At 38.4% G+C, this 20,341-nt stretch overlaps 1 protein-coding gene across 2 annotated transcripts in view; it reads right to left on the bottom strand.

Moving 5' to 3' along the window:
• Positions 1-20,341, bottom strand: part of LOC123759852 (stromelysin-3) — a 165,286-nt gene that overhangs the window by 96,766 nt on the left and 48,179 nt on the right. For both annotated transcript variants that reach the window (XM_069317569.1, XM_069317563.1), the window contains exon 3: positions 342-495. In XM_069317569.1, the coding sequence (XP_069173670.1) occupies positions 342-495 (154 nt within the window). The remainder of the gene's footprint in view (positions 1-341; positions 496-20,341) is intronic.

The raw sequence follows: 20,341 nt of genomic DNA, 5'->3' as shown, positions 1-20,341 counted from the left end.
CCTCGTAGCTCAATCCTCTCAGTTCCGGGACGAGTCTGGTGGCATACCGCTGAATCTTCTCTAACTTTGTCTTGTGTTTAACTAGGTATGGACTCCAGGCTGGAGCTGCATACTCCAGGATTGGTCTTACATAAGTGGTATACAGGGTTCTGAAAGATTCCTTGCACAAGTTTCTGAAGGCAGTTCTTATGTTGGCCAGTCTAGCATATGCCGCTGATGATATTCTTTTGATGTGGGCCTCTGGGGACAGGTTCGGTGTGATATCAACCCCCAGATCCTTCTGGATCTGTGTGTGTGTGTGTGTGTGTGTGTGTGTGTGTGTGTGTGTGTTTACAACATACCTTGCATGATGTAGCGTTTGCTTCTTACGTGGTGGTCTGAGAAGTTTGTGGCAGAGGAGCCGTGGAAATTGTCCCTCACCCCACAGCGAGGAGCACTCATCAGGCGCAGGGTTTCCTCTGTGACCGTCCCTGTCGGTTCCAGTCCGCCCACCATCTGGCCGGCCAGCAGGGAGGTGGGTGGTAAGGAAAGGAAAGGAAAATAGAGAGGACTATTAGGAAAATGAGCATTGAACGGTTGGGGTGGAGAGAGAGAGAGAGAGGTAGACTACTCATCTACCTCATCAACTACTCATCTACCAGAGGTTTTAGTGGTAGATGAGTAGTTGACGTGAATAGGGTGGACTACAATCTTTTATTTGGGTTACTGTACACACACATGATGGTATAGTGGATAGGTCTTATATGCCTGGTCAAAAAATTGTATGCTCATGTTAATATTGTCCGCAATCAGTATATAAAGGACTAATAAAATTCAGTTAACGTGCCCTCGTGATCAATATGTTTGATCCTTCAACGTGATTACAGCGTCATTGTCCCCTAATATACGTTCTTGCCTGGGACAATCAGTATTCGTCATCTCACCCGAGACCCCTTCACAACATGTCAGTATTCGTCATCTCACCCGAGACCCTTTCACCAACATGTCAGTATTCGTCATCTCACTCGAGACCCTTTCACCAACATGTCAGTATTCGTCATCTCACCCGAGACCCCTTCACAACATGTCAGTATTCGTCATCTCACCCAAGACCCCTTCACAACATGTCAGTATTCGTCATCTCACCCAAGACCCCTTCACAACATGTCAGTATTCGTCATCTCACCCGAGACCCCTTCACAACATGTCAGTATTCGTCATCTCACCCTAGAATCCATGATCCACGAATCAACTTTCAGAATGTCACAAGTGAGTTACTCATGCTCCAGCCAATGTTGGTAGTCTACGTTGCACCATTATCTATCATCATTGTCATTTTACTTGTGACTGTCATCACATAGTTAATGACTCCCTTTTGTCCTGGCAGTTCGTGTCTCTCATGTCATGCTCCCAAGCAGGACTCGTCATGTCATGCTCCCAAGCAGGACTCGTCATGTCATGCTCCCAAGCAGGACTCGTCATGTCATGCTCCCAAGCAGGACTCGTCATGTCATGCTCCCAAGCAGGACTCGTCATGTCATGCTCCCAAGCAGGACTCGTGGTGGAGAACTTAACCCATAAATCAGTGACCCTCCTGGCGTCAAATATGCAAGTTCAAAATACTTAATAATTACAATAATAATTCATTGTGTTGAGGTACAGGAAGCCTGTACGTATTCATACACTTAATGCTTATACCCAGGTCCCCTCCCCCCCCCCTCAAGGTCGAATTACTGACCCCGCCCAGGATGCAACCCCACAAGAAGCAAACTCCTGGGTACCTACTTACTGCTAGATGAACAGTCGCATTAGGTGAATGGAAATGTGCCCAACCATTTCTGTCCCGCCCAGGATTCGAACCCGGAGTTCTCGACTGTGCTTCGAGAACGAACCCTACTGTACTACAGGGACCCTACATGTCTAGGGTTTAGTGAAAGTCTAAGTAAAATCCACCAGTTTACTGGAGTGAACTTATCTACATGACACAGCTTTTCATATATATATATATATATATATATATATATATATATATATATATATATATATATATATATATATATATATATATATATATATATATATATATTGTGGCCGGGTACACAACAACCTTCCCCGGTCTTCCAATCCTCCCCACCACTCCCCCCATCCCCGTACCCTTGTCCTCCCCTCCATTCCCCTCTATACCGTTTTTTTTTTGTCCTCCCCACCATCCCCCCACTCCTCCGTCCCCTCGTCCTCCTAACCATTCCTCACACCACAGTCCCCTTATCCTCCCCACAATCTCCCCCTCCCCCAACCCCTAGTCCTCCCCAAAATTACCCCCTCCCCTGTCTCGTCGTCCTCCCCACCATCACTCACTCCCGTCCTCTCGTCCTCCCCACCATTCCCCACTCCCTCGTTCGATGCATTCCCAAATGATCTGATGTTCATATCAGAGAATTGGGAACATCAAATGATCTGATGTTCCCATCACTGAAATATAAGAAAACATTTAAAAAAACAAATAAAAATAGTTAAAAAATAAACAAATAAACTATACTCACGAAATGAACGTTATGGTAAACAACTCAGCTCAATTCCAACGCAATGTCCTACAAAATAATTAAATCAAAATGAAAATAAATCGAAATATATGAAAATTAAATTTGATATTGCAATCGGAAATATTTAAATGGAATCATAACATATTTAGGATAGCGTGAGTTGCCCTTACATGCAACAGATGGCGTTGTTTCTTAAAAAAAATAATGTTTTTACCTGTCACAGGCATGGCATCTATACTTATACTTTCAAAATGAATGGTATGGTAAACAACACAGCTCAATTCCAATGCAATGACACAAAATAAATAAATCAAATTGAAAATAAATTGTAATCTATGAAAATTCATTTTATCAATGCAATCGGAAACGTTGAAATGGAATTGTAACACATTTAGTATAGTGTGTGTTGCTATTAGATGCAACAGATGGAGCTGTTTTTCAAAAAAGCATGTTTTTACCTGTTACAGGTGTGGCATCTATGTAGTAGGTATATAAAAACATGCGTGTATTCGAATGGAATGTTGCGTCAATATTTCAAAGCAATTGGTGAAGAACTTTCGGAGATTAAAGCGTGTTGCTATTCCGTCCAACAGATGGCGCTGCTTTTCAAGAAACACATAGTTTTACTTGTCACAGGGGTGGCATCTATACTTATACTTACGAAATGAACGATATGGTAAAAACATAGCTCAATTCCAACACAATGTCACACAAAATAATTCACTAAAAAATAAAATAAATCGAAATCTATGAAAATAGAATTTATCATTGCAATCGGAAACACTGAAATGGAATTCCTGACATATTTAGTATAGCATGCAAGTTGCTTTTATGTGAAACAGATGGCGCTGTTTTTCAAAAACGCATGTTTTTGCCTGTCATTGGGATGGCATCTATATAGCAGGTATATCAAAAGATGCGCCTATTCGAATGCAATGTTGTGTCAAAATTTCAAAGTAATCGATGAAGAACTTTAGGAGGTTGCAGTGTGTGTTGCTCTTACGTCCAACAGATGGCCCTGGTTTTTTTTTTGAAAGCATGTTTTTCCTGTCACAGGTGAGGCATATATATAGTAGACATATAAAAAGATGCGCTTATTCGAATGCAATGTTGTGTCAAAATTTCAAAGCAATCGGTAAAGAGGTTTCGAAGATTTCCCACACATGAAAAACAGTTTTTCAGAAAAAGCATGTTTTTTAACCGTCATTTATATATATATATTATATATAATTTATATATATATATATATATATATATATATATATATATATATATATATATATATATATATATATATTATTAAATATGACCGAAAAAGTAAGATTAATAATTCTAACACGAATTTTCTCGATCTTTCTTATGTTTCTTTTCACTGTTGATGGTAATTGAAAAATCAATTCTCCAAAATTCATTTTTATTTCTAGTCTGACGCGACACTTGAGTGCGTTTCGTAAAACTTATTACATTTTCAAAGACTTTAGTTTACACACACACACACAACTATAACTGAATAAAGCTTAAACATCTTCGATTTTTTATACCTGCATTTGCGTGAGGTGATATGTTACAACAGTTTTGGATGAGGTGAAAACAAAATTTCAGCACAAGCCAGAACACGAAACAATGGGTATTGAAGGTAAGAATGGAAGTAATTGCAGAGGGCCTATTGTCCCATATTTCTTGATGCTTCTATATTGGAGCGGAGTCTTGAAGTGGGTAGAATATAGTTGTGCATTAATTGGCTGTTGATTGCTGGTGTTGACTTCTTGATGTGTAGTGCCTCGCAGATGTCAAGCCGCCTGCTATCGCTGTATCTATCGATGATTTCTGTGTTGTTTGCTAAGATTTCTCTGGTGATGGTTTGGTTGTGGGAAGAGATTATATGTTCCTTAATGGAGCCTTGTTGCTTATGCATCGTTAAACGCCTGGAAAGAGATGTTGTTATCTTGCCTATATACTGAGTTTTTTGAGGCTTACAGTCCCAAAGAGGGTATTTGAAGACATAGACGACGTTGGTCTCTTTTAAAGCGTTCTGCTTTGTGTCTGGAGAGTTTCTCATGAGTAGGCTGGCCGTTTTCTTGGTTTTATAGTAAATCGTCAGTTATATCTTCTGATTTTTGTCTGTAGGGATAACGTTTCTATTAACAATATCTTTCAGGACCCTTTCCTCCGTTTTATGAGCTGTGGAAAAGAAGTTCCTGTAAAATAGTCTAATAGGGGGTATAGGTGTTGTGTTAGCTGTCTCTTCAGAGGTTGCATGGCGTTTCACTTTCCTTCTTATGATGTCTTCAACGAAACCATTGGAGAAGCCGTTGTTGATTAGGACCTGCCTTACCCTACAGAGTTCTTCGTCGACTAGCTTCCATTCTGAGCTGTGGCTGAGAGCACGGTCGACATAAGCGTTAACAACACTCCTCTTGTACCTGTCTGGGCAGTCACTGTTGGCATTTAGGCACATTCCTATGTTTGTTTCCTTAGTGTAGACTGCAGTGTGGAAACCTCCGCTCCTTTCCGTGACTGTTACATCTAGAAAGGGCAGCTTCCCATCCTTCTCCATCTCGTAAGTGAAACGCAACACAGAATTCTGCTCAAATGCCTCCTTCAGCTCCTGCAGATATCTGACATCAGGTACCTGTGTAAAAATGTCGTCAACATACCTGCAGTATATGGCCGGTTTCAAGTTCATGTCGACTAAGACTTTTTGCTCGATGGTACCCATGTAGAAGTTCGCAAACAGGACACCTAGGGGAGAACCCATGGCGACCCCATCTACTTGCTTATACATGTGCCCATCCAGGCTCAAGAAGGGTGCCTCTTTAGTACAAGCTTGGAGTAGTTTCCTTGGAATGATTTCTGGTATGTCAAGAGGAGTACAGGCCGGATCACGATACACACTGTCCGCTATCATCCCGATTGTTTCATCCACAGGTACATTGGTAAACAGTGATTCTACGTCCAACGAGGCTCTTATCCCTGTTGCCCGTGTTCCCCGCAGTAAGTCAACAAATTCCTTTAGAGACTTCAGGCTGAAGGCGCAAGGGACATAAGGAGTCAGCAAACCATTGAGTCGTTTCGCCAGTCTGTACGTGGGTGTGGGTATCTGGCTGATGATTGGCCAAAGTGGGTTTCCAGGCTTATGTGTCTTGACGTTTCCATACACGTATCCAGGTTTATATTCCCCAATAACCTTTGGCAGGTGGACTCCGGATTTCTTGGCGTTCACAGTTTCGATCAATTTGTTGACCTTTGCTTTCAATTGATCTCATCAAACGGTCGATCTGACAATTTAAGAACGCTGTTGGGTAATAATGAACGGGGAAGCACTTGTTCACTGAGGCATTTTCGAAGAAAACGAAGGCGAAGTTTTAAGGAATGAGATTTCACTAAAGCCGAACGAAGTTTAGTAACAAAAGGTTTAAGGGAAGGGTAGAGAGAGGAGAAGGAGAGAAACTGGCACGTGGTATCCATTGATGCAATTGACGATCACAAAACATTGATCATTTTATGCGGAAAATCCACAGAGAAATATGAAAGAAAGTGAACGTTTCGGCCTGTTAAAGCCGTTGTCAACACCAGACTGACTAGAGGAGATAGAGAGAGGATACAAGCCGACACCTGGAACCTGACCCACCCATCTCTAGAGAAAGGATTAACCAGAAACAGGTGCAGCTTAGCTTAGAAAGGTCAAAGAGGATTAAGCGGTCAGAATACCAACGTGGGGTCGTATGTCCATTTTTATTTGAATCATCATAGTAAAGTTAAACAAGCAGTATTTTCAGGAATGTTTCTAGGAGCTTTGAGGGTATGCAGCCCTGAGTTTTTTGATGAAGAGATCGCTAAAATATATGAAATTGGGAAGAGTTTACAATATCCTAATAGGTTTTTGGACTTCTCGTTTGAACAAGCTAAGCGTACGTTTTATAATTACGTCCCCAAGGCGAAACCAGAAATTATTAACTCATTGGTGGTACCTTATGCGAGTGGACTTGAAAAACTGTCTCCTATTTTTAAGAAACTTAATATAAATTTGGTGTTCACTAATAGTACGATCAAGTCCAATTTAATAAAAAAACTCCCCTGATATAGCAGGATGTGTGTATTCGATTCCCTGTAATGATTGTGACTTTGTGTACCTTTGACAAACAGGAAAGTCCTTACAATTGCAGTTGTCACAACATGCTTATAGTATTAGAACTGCCCAAACGTCTAATGCATTATATCAGCACACGAGTTTATGCGATCACACTATTAATTGGAACGGGGCGAAAAGCATTACCAATTGTGCTGATTTCGAGGAAAGGAATTTGATTGAGTCTGCTCTAATCAGTCAGTGTCCAAATCTTCTTAATGTTAGTACTGGTATGTACAAACTTGATCCATTTTTAAGTTATAATATTGCACAACAGTTTAAGAAAAAACTCTGATAGAGAGGCTTACAATGTCTCATTAAAATTTTATATTCACATATTGTGTGTTATTGAGGCTTTTCTTTAATCTTTCATTCTTATTCTCTGACCGCTTAATCCTCTTCGACCTTTCTAAGCTAAGCTGCACCTGTTTCTGGTTAATCCTTTCCCTAGAGATGGGTGGGTCAGGTTCCAGGTGTCGGCTTGTATCCTCTATCTCCTCTAGTCAATCTGGTGTTGACAACGGCTTTAACAGGCCGAAACGTTCACTTTCTTTCATATTTCTCTGTTTATTTTCCGCATATATATATATATATATATATATATATATATATATATATATATATATATATATATATATATATATATATATATATATATATATATATATATATGTCGTACCTAGTAGCCAGAACGCACTTCTCAGCCTACTATTCAAGGCCCGATTTGCCTAATAAGCCAAGTTTTCCTGAATTATTATATTTTCTCTAATTTTTTTCTTATGAAATGATAAACCTGCCCATTTCATTATGAGGTCAATTTTTTTATTGGAGTTAAAATTAACGTAGATATGTGACCGAACTTAACGAACCCTACCTAACCTAACCTAACCTATCTTTATAGGTTAGGTTAGGTTAGGTAGCCGAAAAAGTTAGGTTAGGTTAGGTTAGGTAGGTAAGGTAGTCGAAAAACAATTAATTCATGAAAACTTGGCTTATTAGGCAAATCGGGCCTTGCATTTTAGGCTGAGAAGTGCGTTCTGGCTACTAGGTACGACATATATATATATATATATATATATATATGTCGTACCTAGTAGCCAGAACTCACTTCTCAGCCTACTATGCAAGGCCCGATTTGCCTAATAAGCCAAGTTTTCATGAATTAATGTTTTTTCGTCTACCTAACCTACCTAACCTAACCTAACCAAGCTTTTTTTGGCTACCTAACCTAACCTTACCTATATATATAGGTTAGGTTAGGTTAGGTAGGGTTGGTTAGGTTCAGTCATATATCTACGTTAATTTTAACTCCAATAAAAAAAAATGACCTCATACATAGTGAAAAGGGTAGCTTTATCATTTCATAAGAAAAAAATTATAGTAAATATATTAATTCAGGAAAACTTGGCTTATTAGGCAAATCGGGCCTTGAATAGTAGGCTGAGAAGTGAGTTCTGGCTACTAGGTACGACATATATATATATATATATATATATATATATATATATATATATATATATATATATATATATATATATATATATATATATATATATATATATATATATATATATATATATATATATATATGTCGTACCTAGTAGCCAGAACGAACTTCTCAGCCTACTATGCAAGGCCCGATTTGCCTAATAAGCCAAGTTTTCATGAATTAATTGTTTTTCGACAACCTATCCTACCTAACCTAACCTAACCTAACTTTTTCGGCTACCTAACCTAACCTAACCTATAAAGATAGGGTAGGTTAGGTTAGGTAGGGTTGGTTAGGTTCGGTCATATATCTACGTTAATTTTAACTCCAATAAAAATTTTTTTACCTCATACATAATGAAATGGCTAACTTTATCATTTCATAAGAAAAAAATTAGAAAAAATATATTATTTCAGGAAAACTTGGCTTATTAGGCAAATCGGGCCTTGCATAGTAGGCTGAAAAGTCCGTTCTGGCTACTAGGTACGACATATATATATATATATATATATATATATATATATATATATATATATATATATATATATATATATATATATATGTCGTACCTAATAGCCAGAACGCACTTCTCAGCCTACTATTCAAGGCCCGATTTGCCTAATAAGCCATGTTTTCATGAATTAATGTTTTTTCGTCTACCTAACCTACCTAACCTAACCTAACCTAGCTTTTTTTGGCTACCTAACCTAACCTTACCTATAAATATAGGTTAGGTTAGGTTAGGTAGGGTTGGTTAGGTTCGGTCATATATCTACGTTAATTTTAACTCCAATAAAAAAAAATTGACCTCATACATAGAGAAAAGGGTTGCTTTATCATTTCATAAGAAAAAAATTATAGTAAATATATTAATTCAGGAAAACTTGGCTTATTAGGCAAATCGGGCCTTGAATAGTAGGCTGAGAAGTGAGTTCTGGCTACTAGGTACGATATATATATATATATATATATATATATATATATGTCGTACCAAGTAGCCAAAACACACTTCTTGGCCTACTATGCAAGGCCTGATTTGCCTAATAAGCCGAGTGATTTTCTTTATTTTCAATAAATTGTTTCCAATTAGTTTATTTGAATTATTATTATTATATTATATGAAGAACATAAATTATTGACTTAATTGTGTTAGTTTAGGTAAGGTTAAGATAGGATAGTTTAGGTTAGGTAGGGTTGGTTAGGTTTGGTCATATATCTACGTGAGTTTTAACTCAAATTTATAAAAAATTTGCTCATACATAATGAAATGAATACCTTTATCATTTCATAAGAAAAAAATGAGTAAAATATTGAAATTCTGGAAAACTTGGCTTATTAGGTAAATCGGGCCTTGCATAGTAGGCCAAGAACTGCATTCTGGCTACTAGGTACAACATTATATATATATATATATATATATCATTGAGGAATGTACCAATAGTGACTGCCCAGACAGGTACAAGAGGAGTGTTGTCAACGGATACGTCGACCGTACTCTCAGCCACAGCTCAGGATTGAAGCAAGTTGATGAAGAATTCTGTAGGGTAAGGCAGGTCCTAGTCAACAATGGCTTCTCTAATGGTTTTGTTGAAGACATCATAAAAAGAAAGGTAAAATGCCATGTAACCTCTGAAGAGCCAACTAACACAACACCTGTAGCCCTTATTAGACTATTTTACAGGAACTTCTTTTCCACAGCTCATAAAACGGGGGAAAAGATCCTGAAAGATATTGCTGATAGGAACGTTGTCTGTATAGAGAAAAATCAGAAAATACATTTGACGATTTACTATAAAACCAAAAAAAAAAACGGCAAACCTACTCTTGAAAAACTCTCCAGACACAAAGCAGAATGCCATGAAGGAAACCAACGTCGTCTATGCCTTCAAATGTCCACTTGGGGACTGTAAGCTCCAAAGAACTCAGTATATAGGCAAGACAACAACGTCTCTTTCCAGGCGATTAACAATGTATAAACAACAGGGCTCCATAAAGGAACATCAACCCGTTCTCACACAAGACAGCACATATATGACTTAATGCTTAAAGTCAATATGTTGAATATGAATTAGTAAATATGTGATATATTCCCAGTTACTTTTTTTACCAAGGCCCAAACTCTTCCTCACGTACCAATTTACGTGTCACAGTACCCGTCCGTCAACATAGATAGCAGAATATTCGTGATTGGTTCAATTATAAGGAAAATTGTAGTTTTCAGGTCCCACATGGGTTGTGAAATTTACCTACTGTTGTCCATGCTCTTATAATATTACAGATCAGCTATATCCTACTGAAGGCTCGTAGTTTTGTTTTGAGAAATATTAGTTGTTCTTAGTAAATTATAATAAGCACTATAAATTATTACATAGAATAACAGTGCTTCACCAATCAATATTATATACCATAGTTTGGCTTTAAAAATCTTTAAAGAATGTTTTGTAGGAACGCTAACAGAAAACGATGTTACATTTGAATGTCTATGGGGTAAACTACTGCAAACAGGACGGTATTGTGTCTACTATACCAACTATAGCTAGGATGGGTATATTGTCACCTACCGCCTGTTAGGTGGGAAAGGGGTCCAATACCACCCACAGGATGGGTATGAGGGTCACATCCACCCACAGGATGAGTATGGGGATCACATCCACCCACAGGAAGGGTATGGGGTCCAATATACCACCCACAGGATGAGTATGGCGTCCACTACAACCCACAGGATGGGTATGGGGCTCCAACCACCCATAGAATGGGTATGGGGCTCCAACCACAAATAAAATGGGTATAGGGTCCAATAACACCCACTGGATGTGTATTGCGTCCATTGCCGCACGTCGAGCTCGAAAACCGCAGCATTCATCTCAGAACCATGCCTATTTCACACAGATTCCTTAATAAACGTAAGAGTTTTATATGTCACAAGAAAGATAGAAATATAAGCTTCATTCTAAATACCTTACCATGGGCATATTTAAATTTAAAGCGAAGATACGTGTACTTTTATAATAGCCGAGCTTTAACCCCGGACAGATTGATCGACCGAGCAACTCTCTCTCAGAACAATGTTTATTTCACGTGAATTCGTTAATAAACATATATGTTTTATATGTCTCAAGAAAGGCAGACATATAAGCTTCACTTTAAACACTTTACCATAGACATATTTAAAGTTCTAATGAAGATACATGTATTTTAAAAATTACGGAGCTCCCACCCCGTACAGACTGAACGACAGAGCAACTCTCTCTCAGATCAATGTTTATTTCACGTAAATTCGTTAATAAACACAAATGTTTTATATGTCTTAAGCAAGATAGAAATAAGAGCTTCATTTTCAATACATTACAATAGATATATTTATGGCTCAAGTGAAGATACATATGTTTTTATAGTAGCACTCAGTAGCTTGTCGGGCATGGAGTGCAGACGCCTACGCACTTGCCGATATATTGTATAATTATCAAAGATACGCTAATAAAGCCTAAAATCTTATATGCCTCCAGAAAGACCGAGATATGAACATTATTATGATTTCACCAAATGAAATATATCATGTTCGAGAACAAAGATATATCAATTTTAAATTAAGTTTCGACTCTTGCTCGGGCGAGAGAGAGGGAGCGACTCTCGCCCCATCTATTGGAGATTCTGTCCACTAAAGACCCAAAGCTACTCAAACCCTCCTAGCATTATTTAAGTAATGAAGTAATATGGTATATTTACTATAATGTGGGTGCTGAATGCAGAACATGATAAAACATATATTTACTCCAAACTAATATAATTTCATTATAAAATAAGTAAATAAGTAGCATCAAAGGAAGTCGACGGTCCAAGCGTCAATGTTGTGGAACGACTTATCCAAGATATATCGTTGTTTGGAAAGTGTTTGTTGGCATATCCAGTTGTCGCACTTCTCTGCACAAATTATCACAAATTTAAATTATAATGTTAACAAGTAGAATACGTATTTTTAATAAAATCTAACATAGCTAGCCAGAAAACATTTAACATTTATTAAAAAAATATATGTTTGGAAGTTAAATCGACTTCATAGGACAATAGTGTTGTTATATATACTCGTTATTCGTTGACATGCGTTCGCTACTTAAACTACCATGTACTGTACTTATGTGAAATCTCCCATGTCTCTTCGCTCATCTTACCGAACCCTACAGGCTCTGTGATATATTGCTTAATTAATTGAGATTCACAAATAAAGCTTATAATTGTATATGTTATCAAAAAGGCAGAGCTTATTTTAGTTCATTTATTATGCACCCCATACCCATCCTATGGGCGATAGTGGAGTGTTACAGAGGCACATAATGGGCTCAGGGACTGAGCCCCACAATTCATATAGCCAAGGAAGTTATAATCTTGATAAGCTAGTTACAAAAGTCAATGCACATTGTCACATCAACAATGGGCTAGAGACCGACCACAAGTACAGTTTATAATTTAAGCAACTGACATATATGGAGGGCTAGTGTCACAATTGATATGTTTATCCTACACATAACCCCCTCTCCCCCATCCAATGGGCAGCGGTGGATAGGTTACAATCAAGTCGTTTTTTGCGTTTTATTCAGAGATTAGATCTTATTGGGTGAGGAAAGATATTCATATTTTAAAGAAGGCTTCTTGGCTGATGCTCTCCATTGATGGAAAATATACAACCTTTTGAAAATCAATGTTAGTTTGATCTAGATATTGTAATTAACGAAAGTATTTATGTCATCTGAAAGGTAGAAATATAGGCTACATCTAAAATCCTTTGTCATAAATATAACTGAAGTGAAAACGAAGATATATGCGTTTTGATAGTTACTTGATGGCTAGCTCTGAGAGTGTGAAGCCCTGCACACCAGCCAATAAATTGTATAATTAGTTTCCATATATTTTAATTAATCTTAAAAATCTATATGTCAGAAGAAAGGAAGATGTAGCCGTTAATGTGACAACATTTAAAAATATATATATCTTAAGTTAAATAAATAATATCACCTTATCGCCGGTGTCCGGACACATGAAAATTACCAAGGTATCAGTATCCAGCCAGGCGGGGATCACAGGCTGCACAATACTGATAAATTATGTAATGCACTACTTGTGGTCCATCTCGAACCCTTTTATGATGTGACGACTTATAGTGAATTTTGTAACTAGCTCATCAAGATTGTAACTTGCTTAGCTAAATGATTTGTGGGGTTCGGTCCATTAATTTTCTTTCTTTATTATGCACCCCATAATACACATCCCGTGGGCGGTGGTGTAAAGGATTACAGAGGCACATAATCGGTTCAGGAACTGAACCCTCTAGTTCGTTTAGCTAAGCAAATAACAATCTTTTGACGCTAGTTACAAAATTATTAATGTACACATACTTATGCATACATGTACATATTCATACGTATACATATATACATACACATACATATTTAATCACCACCACAAAAACACACATCAGTAATCTTTTGTGTCACAAGTGATCAACAAGAGGCTCACAACAGTCACTATACAAGGCACTTTACATTTATGAGGAGTCGCACAGTTACTAGTCTTGCTCCACACCCACCCAACTGGGCGGCAGCTTTACAGTCATGTGCTCCACACCCACCCAACTGGGCGGCAGCTTTACAGTCATGTGCTCCACACCCACCCAACTGGGCGGCAGCTTTACAGTCATGTGCTCCACACCCACCCAACTGGGCGGCAGCTTTACAGTCATGTGTATGCATTACCTACAGTAAGCAAATTTTGGATACTTCGCTAAGATTTCGGGCAGCACATCATTATGAATGAAGTACTTACACATTTCATGGACACTATTGATGTTGTTATCTTTAAATTCCGCGATTTTTCACATTCCATTATATAATGACGCAAAGTATGCGAATAGTTCTGCTGACAGAGTTTACATTTAGTCAAATCTAGATCATCAGATGTTACAAACTTCCAGAGGTACTTGTAGCCGAGCCTAAACCTAGCAGTGGTAACATCTAGAAGTCTGCTAACATTATTGGATGACCCAAAGACGAGCGATTCATCAAAGTTTACACAATATTGTGAAATTGAGAGTCAGTGTAGTAACATAAATTGGTAAATAATAAATATTATAAGTTAAGAATCTGATGCATGTGTGTGTGTTGGGGGGGGGGGCGGGGGTTGTACCCTTGGTAAGCGAGAGTGGAAAGTAACCTTAGACGTACTGCGGTCAATGTGGGGGGGGAGGGAGGGTGGGAGAGTCAAATCCACCCTCCAACATCTGGACATAGTACCACCAGCCTCCACAACACTCCATCAGCCTCCAGCTGATGCTTGTAGATGCCTCATCTAACCTCACCTATGTCACACATTAACCTACAGTTCCTGTGATATTTAAACTCCTCATCACAGTGGCGTCTCACCAATATAAACTGTATTGGATTTTGTCCCGAAATAGCTATATGCTGACTGGACGTGTATGTATGTATGTATGTATGCATGTATGTATGTGTGTATGTATGTATGTATGTATGTATGTATGTATGTATGTATGTATGCATGCATGCATGCATGCATGTATGTATGTATGTATGTATGTATGTATGTATGTATGCATGTGTGTATGTATGTATGTATGTATGTATGTATGTATGTATGTATGTATGTATGTATGTATGTATGTATGCATGTGTGTATGTATGTATGTATGTATGTATGTATGTATGTATGTATGTATGTATGTATGTATGTATGTATGTATGTATGTATGCATGTGTGTGTGTATGTATGTATGTATGTATGTATGTATGTATGTATGTATGTATGTATGTATGTATGCATGTGTGTATGTATGTATGTATGTATGTATGTATGTATGTATGTATGTATGTATGTATGTATGTATGCATGTGTGTATGTATGTGTGTATGTATGTATGTATGTATGTATGTATGTATGTATGTATGTATGTATGTATGTATGTATGTATGTATGTATGTATGTATGTATGTATGTATTCCCAATCACGTTAAAGACTCCCCCTCTATCATCCAGTTTAAGAGAAAAACAACTATGTACTAAATAATCGACTTCTTGTAACTTTAATTATGCTGACCTTCCTATCTGTATTCAGACTGAGCCTACCATCATTAAAGGTGATTATAACGCTAGACATAGGAATATTGGTAATTCGCAGTTCAGTAATCGTAACGGCAACTAGTGTCACTATTAGGTAGTCACGATGATGCACAGATTGTGGGTGACCTTGAACCAACGCATATCTACGGAGGTATTCTTGATCTATGTCTCGGTGTCAACGTCTCCCACACCGTGTGTGCCTCGTCAATAGTGCCAGATATGGCGTCTGATCATCTGGCCATATTAGCCACTGTAAGCATTGGCAGCTCTATCCTCCCTGGTGGAGTGTTCAAGCGGAAGAGGCTGGCTGTGCCCATCGATCAACGAGACAATCTTGTTGCTCATGTGTCAGATTGGTGCAGTTCATCTGAGCCTTCATCAGTTGAAGATTTTAACAATGAGCTCACAGGTACTATCGAGCAGTTTATAGAATCACTTGATCCATCGTCCAGGCCACGTAACCCAAATTACACTGGTCATAGCACTTATGCTTATTATAATGATTCTAAATTGCATGCACTAAAACGCACTGCCAGAATAATTGGACTAGCTTGTAGAAGGACCCGCACTGCTGAAATGCTTCGGCTCTTTCAAGCGGCTCTGGCTAAGGCCAGGGAACGTATGGTGGAGCTGAGGCAGACAGACTGGGAAACTTTTGTCCGTGGTCTCAATTCTCACACGCCACTAAGTCGGGCATGGAAGGATATCAACAAGATCAAAGGGAAAAATGCTGCAGAGATCTCGTACCCTAATCCTCTGCACAGAGCAAATGATCTTGTTGATGCTTGGGCCACGACTTCCAGCTTTGACAGTCTTCCTCTACCCTCACAGAATGAATTAAATGATAGATATACTGATAGAGCAAGGCTCCTTGACTTCATGCTTCATCAAGAGGATGACTGTGACATGCTTTTTACTGAATACAAACTAGATTCTGCTCTACATAAAGGCAAAGCTACATCACCCGGGGAGGATGGAGTTACTGACGGCATACTGCATATGCTTCTGCTAGTTCCAAGGAATACCTTTCTTCAATTGTATAATTGAGCTATGTAACTGGGGAGCTTCCTAAGTCATGGACCAACAGTGTTATTATTCCCATTCCTAAACCTCACCAGCCGAGTGCTTTATGCCCAGTCTCCCTCACTAGTTGTCTCTATAAGTGTCTTGAGAGGATGTTCTCAACCGTCTCCTTTACAAAATTAATAATATGTTGTCTCCCCAGATATATGGCTTTATGCATGGAAAGAGTGTACATCACTGTATTACCACATTCCTCACCCTGCATACTGATAGGTCATATACCACTTTCCTAGATCTTAAGTCAGCCTTTGACATTGCTAACCCACACGTCATTCTGAGAGAACTTGCTAAAATGAATGTTGGAATGTTAATGTTAAAAATTGTTCAAACTGAAATAAATATATAACACTGTACGGTACAGTTGTGTTTAATTATGTTTTGCGATTCCTTTGGAAAAGGTATTTGTGCACCAAGTACTACTAGGTCATTATGAGATATGCTGAATGTTGTCAATATACCATCTGAATACGCTTCACTTTCCGTTAATCATTGGACGTCCTAATGATTAAGGTCCCCAAAAGGACTTAATCAGACCTCAGTGGATAATTTTACTCTCTCTCTCTCTCTCTCTCTCTCTCTCTCTCTCTCTCTCTCTCTCTCTCTCTCTCTCTCTCTCTCTCTCTCTCTCTCTCTCTCTCTCTCCCCCTCTCCCTCTCTCTCTCTCTCTCTCTCTCTCTGTCTCTCTCTCTCTCTCCCCCTCTCTCTCTCTCTCTCTCTCTCTCTCTCTCTCTCTCTCTCTCTCTCTCTCTCTCTCTCTCTCTCTGTCTCTCTCTCTGTCTCTCTCTCTGTCTCTCTCTCTGTCTCTCTCTCTGTCTCTCTCTCTCTCTCTGTCTCTGTCTCTGTCTCTGTCTCTGTCTCTGTCTCTGTCTCTGTCTCTGTCTCTGTCTCTGTCTCTCTCTCTCTCTCTGTCTCTCTCTCTCTCTGTCTCTCTGTCTCTCTGTCTCTCTGTCTCTCTCTCTCTCTCTCTCTCTCTCTCATAACATCCACTTATGTGTTGTATGTGGGTGCTGAAGTTCAGTCTCTTGTCTATGTATAGGTGAAGGAACTTTCCATAATTGTTATTGCTAATGTTTACTTGTAATACTGGGTATACATCCGGTGTTCTTACCCTCGACCGCGGCGAGGGTAAGCCGTGGCCGTATGGTCTGAAACCCACAAATATTTACAATGGGGGGGGATAACATTTCCTCTTCAAGCACGCGCACACAAATGAACTATGTTACTTAACTGGAAGCACTCGTACAACATAATTTACACGATTTCTCAGTATAATTATACTTCTTACCAGCATATATACAGTATAGTACCTAGGAGGTTCTCTTCAATGATATCTAAGATAATTAAAAGAACCCAAGCAAACTACTGTGGAAATGTGCAGGACAAACATATCAATTGTGACACTAGCTCTCCACTTATGACATTTGCTTAATTTAGAAACTGTACTTGTGGTCGATCTCGAACCCATGTTGTTGATGTGACGATGTGTTATGAATTTTGTGGCTAGCTCCTCAAGAATGTAACTTGCTTAGATAAATAAATTGTGTGTTCAGTCCCTGAACCCATTATGTGATAAATTAACTAAACTAAAAACTATAGTCTGGCGACGAAGCCTGAACTGCATAATGTAAATAGGGATTAACCAGAAAAAGATATAGGTGAGGAATAACATCAGGTAACTGCGTTAATTACAATATTAGATCAAACTAACATTGATTTTCAAAAGGTTGTAGATTTTCCATCAATGGAGAGCATCAGCCAAGAAGCCTTCTTTAAAATATGAATATCTTTCCTCACCCAATAAGATCTAATCTCTGAATAAAACGCAAAAAACGACTTGATTGTAACCTATCCACCGCTGCCCATTGGATGGGGGAGAGGGGGTTATGTGTAGGATAAACATATCAATTGTGACACTAGCCCTCCATATATGTCAGTTGCTTAAATTATAAACTGTACTTGTGGTCGGTCTCTAGCCCATTGTTGATGTGACAATGTGCATTGACTTTTGTAACTAGCTTATCAAGATTATAACTTGCTTGGCTATATGAATTGTGGGGCTCAGTCCCTGAGCCCATTATGTGCCTCTGTAACACTCCACTATCGCCCATAGGATGGGTATGGGGTGCATAATAAATGAACTAAAATAAGCTCTGCCTTTTTGATAACATATACAATTATAAGCTTTATTTGTGAATCTCAATTAATTAAGCAATATATCACAGAGCCTGTAGGGTTCGGTAAGATGAGCGAAGAGACATGGGAGATTTCACATAAGTACAGTACATGGTAGTTTAAGTAGCGAACGCATGTCAACGAATAACGAGTATATATAACAACACTATTGTCCTATGAAGTCGATTTAACTTCCAAACATATATTTTTTTAATAAATGTTAAATGTTTTCTGGCTAGCTATGTTAGATTTTATTAAAAATACGTATTCTACTTGTTAACATTATAATTTAAATTTGTGATAATTTGTGCAGAGAAGTGCGACAACTGGATATGCCAACAAACACTTTCCAAACAACGATATATCTTGGATAAGTCGTTCCACAACATTGACGCTTGGACCGTCGACTTCCTTTGATGCTACTTATTTACTTATTTTATAATGAAATTATATTAGTTTGGAGTAAATATATGTTTTCTCATGTTCTGCATTCAGCACCCACATTATAGTAAATATACCATATTACTTCATTACTTAAATAATGCTAGGAGGGTTTGAGTAGCTTTGGGTCTTTAGTGGACAGAATCTCCAATAGATGGGGCGAGAGTCGCTCCCTCTCTCTCGCCCGAGCAAGAGTCGAAACTTAATTTAAAATTGATATATCTTTGTTCTCGAACATGATATATTTCATTTGGTGAAATCATTATAATGTTCATATCTCGGTCTTTCTGGAGGCATATAAGATTTTAGGCTTTATTAGCGTATCTTTGTTAATTATACAATATATCGGCAAGTGCGTAGGCGTCTGCACTCCATGCCCGACAAGCTACTGAGCGCTACTATAAAAACAAATGTATCTTCACTTGAGCTATAAATATATCTATTGTAATGTATTGAAAATGAAGCTCTTATTTCTATCTTGCTTAAGACATATAAAACATTTGTGTTTATTAACGAATTTACGTGAAATAAACATTGATCTGAGAGAGAGTTGCTCTGTCGTTCAGTCTGTACGGGGTGGGAGCTCCGTAATTTTTAAAATACATGTATCTTCATTAGAACTTTAAATATGTCTATGGTAAAGTGTTTAAAGTGAAGCTTATATGTCTGCCTTTCTTGAGACATATAAAACATATATGTTTATTAACGAATTCACGTGAAATAAACATTGTTCTGAGAGAGAGTTGCTCGGTCGATCAATCTGTCCGGGGTTAAAGCTCGGCTATTATAAAAGTACACGTATCTTCGCTTTAAATTTAAATATGCCCATGGTAAGGTATTTAGAATGAAGCTTATATTTCTATCTTTCTTGTGACATATAAAACTCTTACGTTTATTAAGGAATCTGTGTGAAATAGGCATGGTTCTGAGATGAATGCTGCGGTTTTCGAGCTCGACGCGCGGCAATGGACGCAATACACATCCAGTGGGTGTTATTGGACCCTATACCCATTTTATTTGTGGTTGGAGCCCCATACCCATTCTATGGGTGGTTGGAGCCCCATACCCATCCTGTGGGTTGTAGTGGACGCCATACTCATCCTGTGGGTGGTATATTGGACCCCATACCCTTCCTGTGGGTGGATGTGATCCCCATACTCATCCTGTGGGTGGATGTGACCCTCATACCCATCCTGTGGGTGGTATTGGACCCCTTTCCCACCTAACAGGCGGTAGGTGACAATATACCCATCCTAGCTATAGTTGGTATAGTAGACACAATACCGTCCTGTTTGCAGTAGTTTACCCCATAGACATTCAAATGTAACATCGTTTTCTGTTAGCGTTCCTACAAAACATTCTTTAAAGATTTTTAAA

This window comes from Procambarus clarkii, chromosome 8 (assembly GCF_040958095.1).
Source record: "Procambarus clarkii isolate CNS0578487 chromosome 8, FALCON_Pclarkii_2.0, whole genome shotgun sequence".
Classification (NCBI taxonomy): domain Eukaryota; kingdom Metazoa; phylum Arthropoda; class Malacostraca; order Decapoda; family Cambaridae; genus Procambarus; species Procambarus clarkii.
Note: the sequence above shows the minus strand (reverse complement) of the source record. Positions and strands in the feature narration are given on the sequence as shown.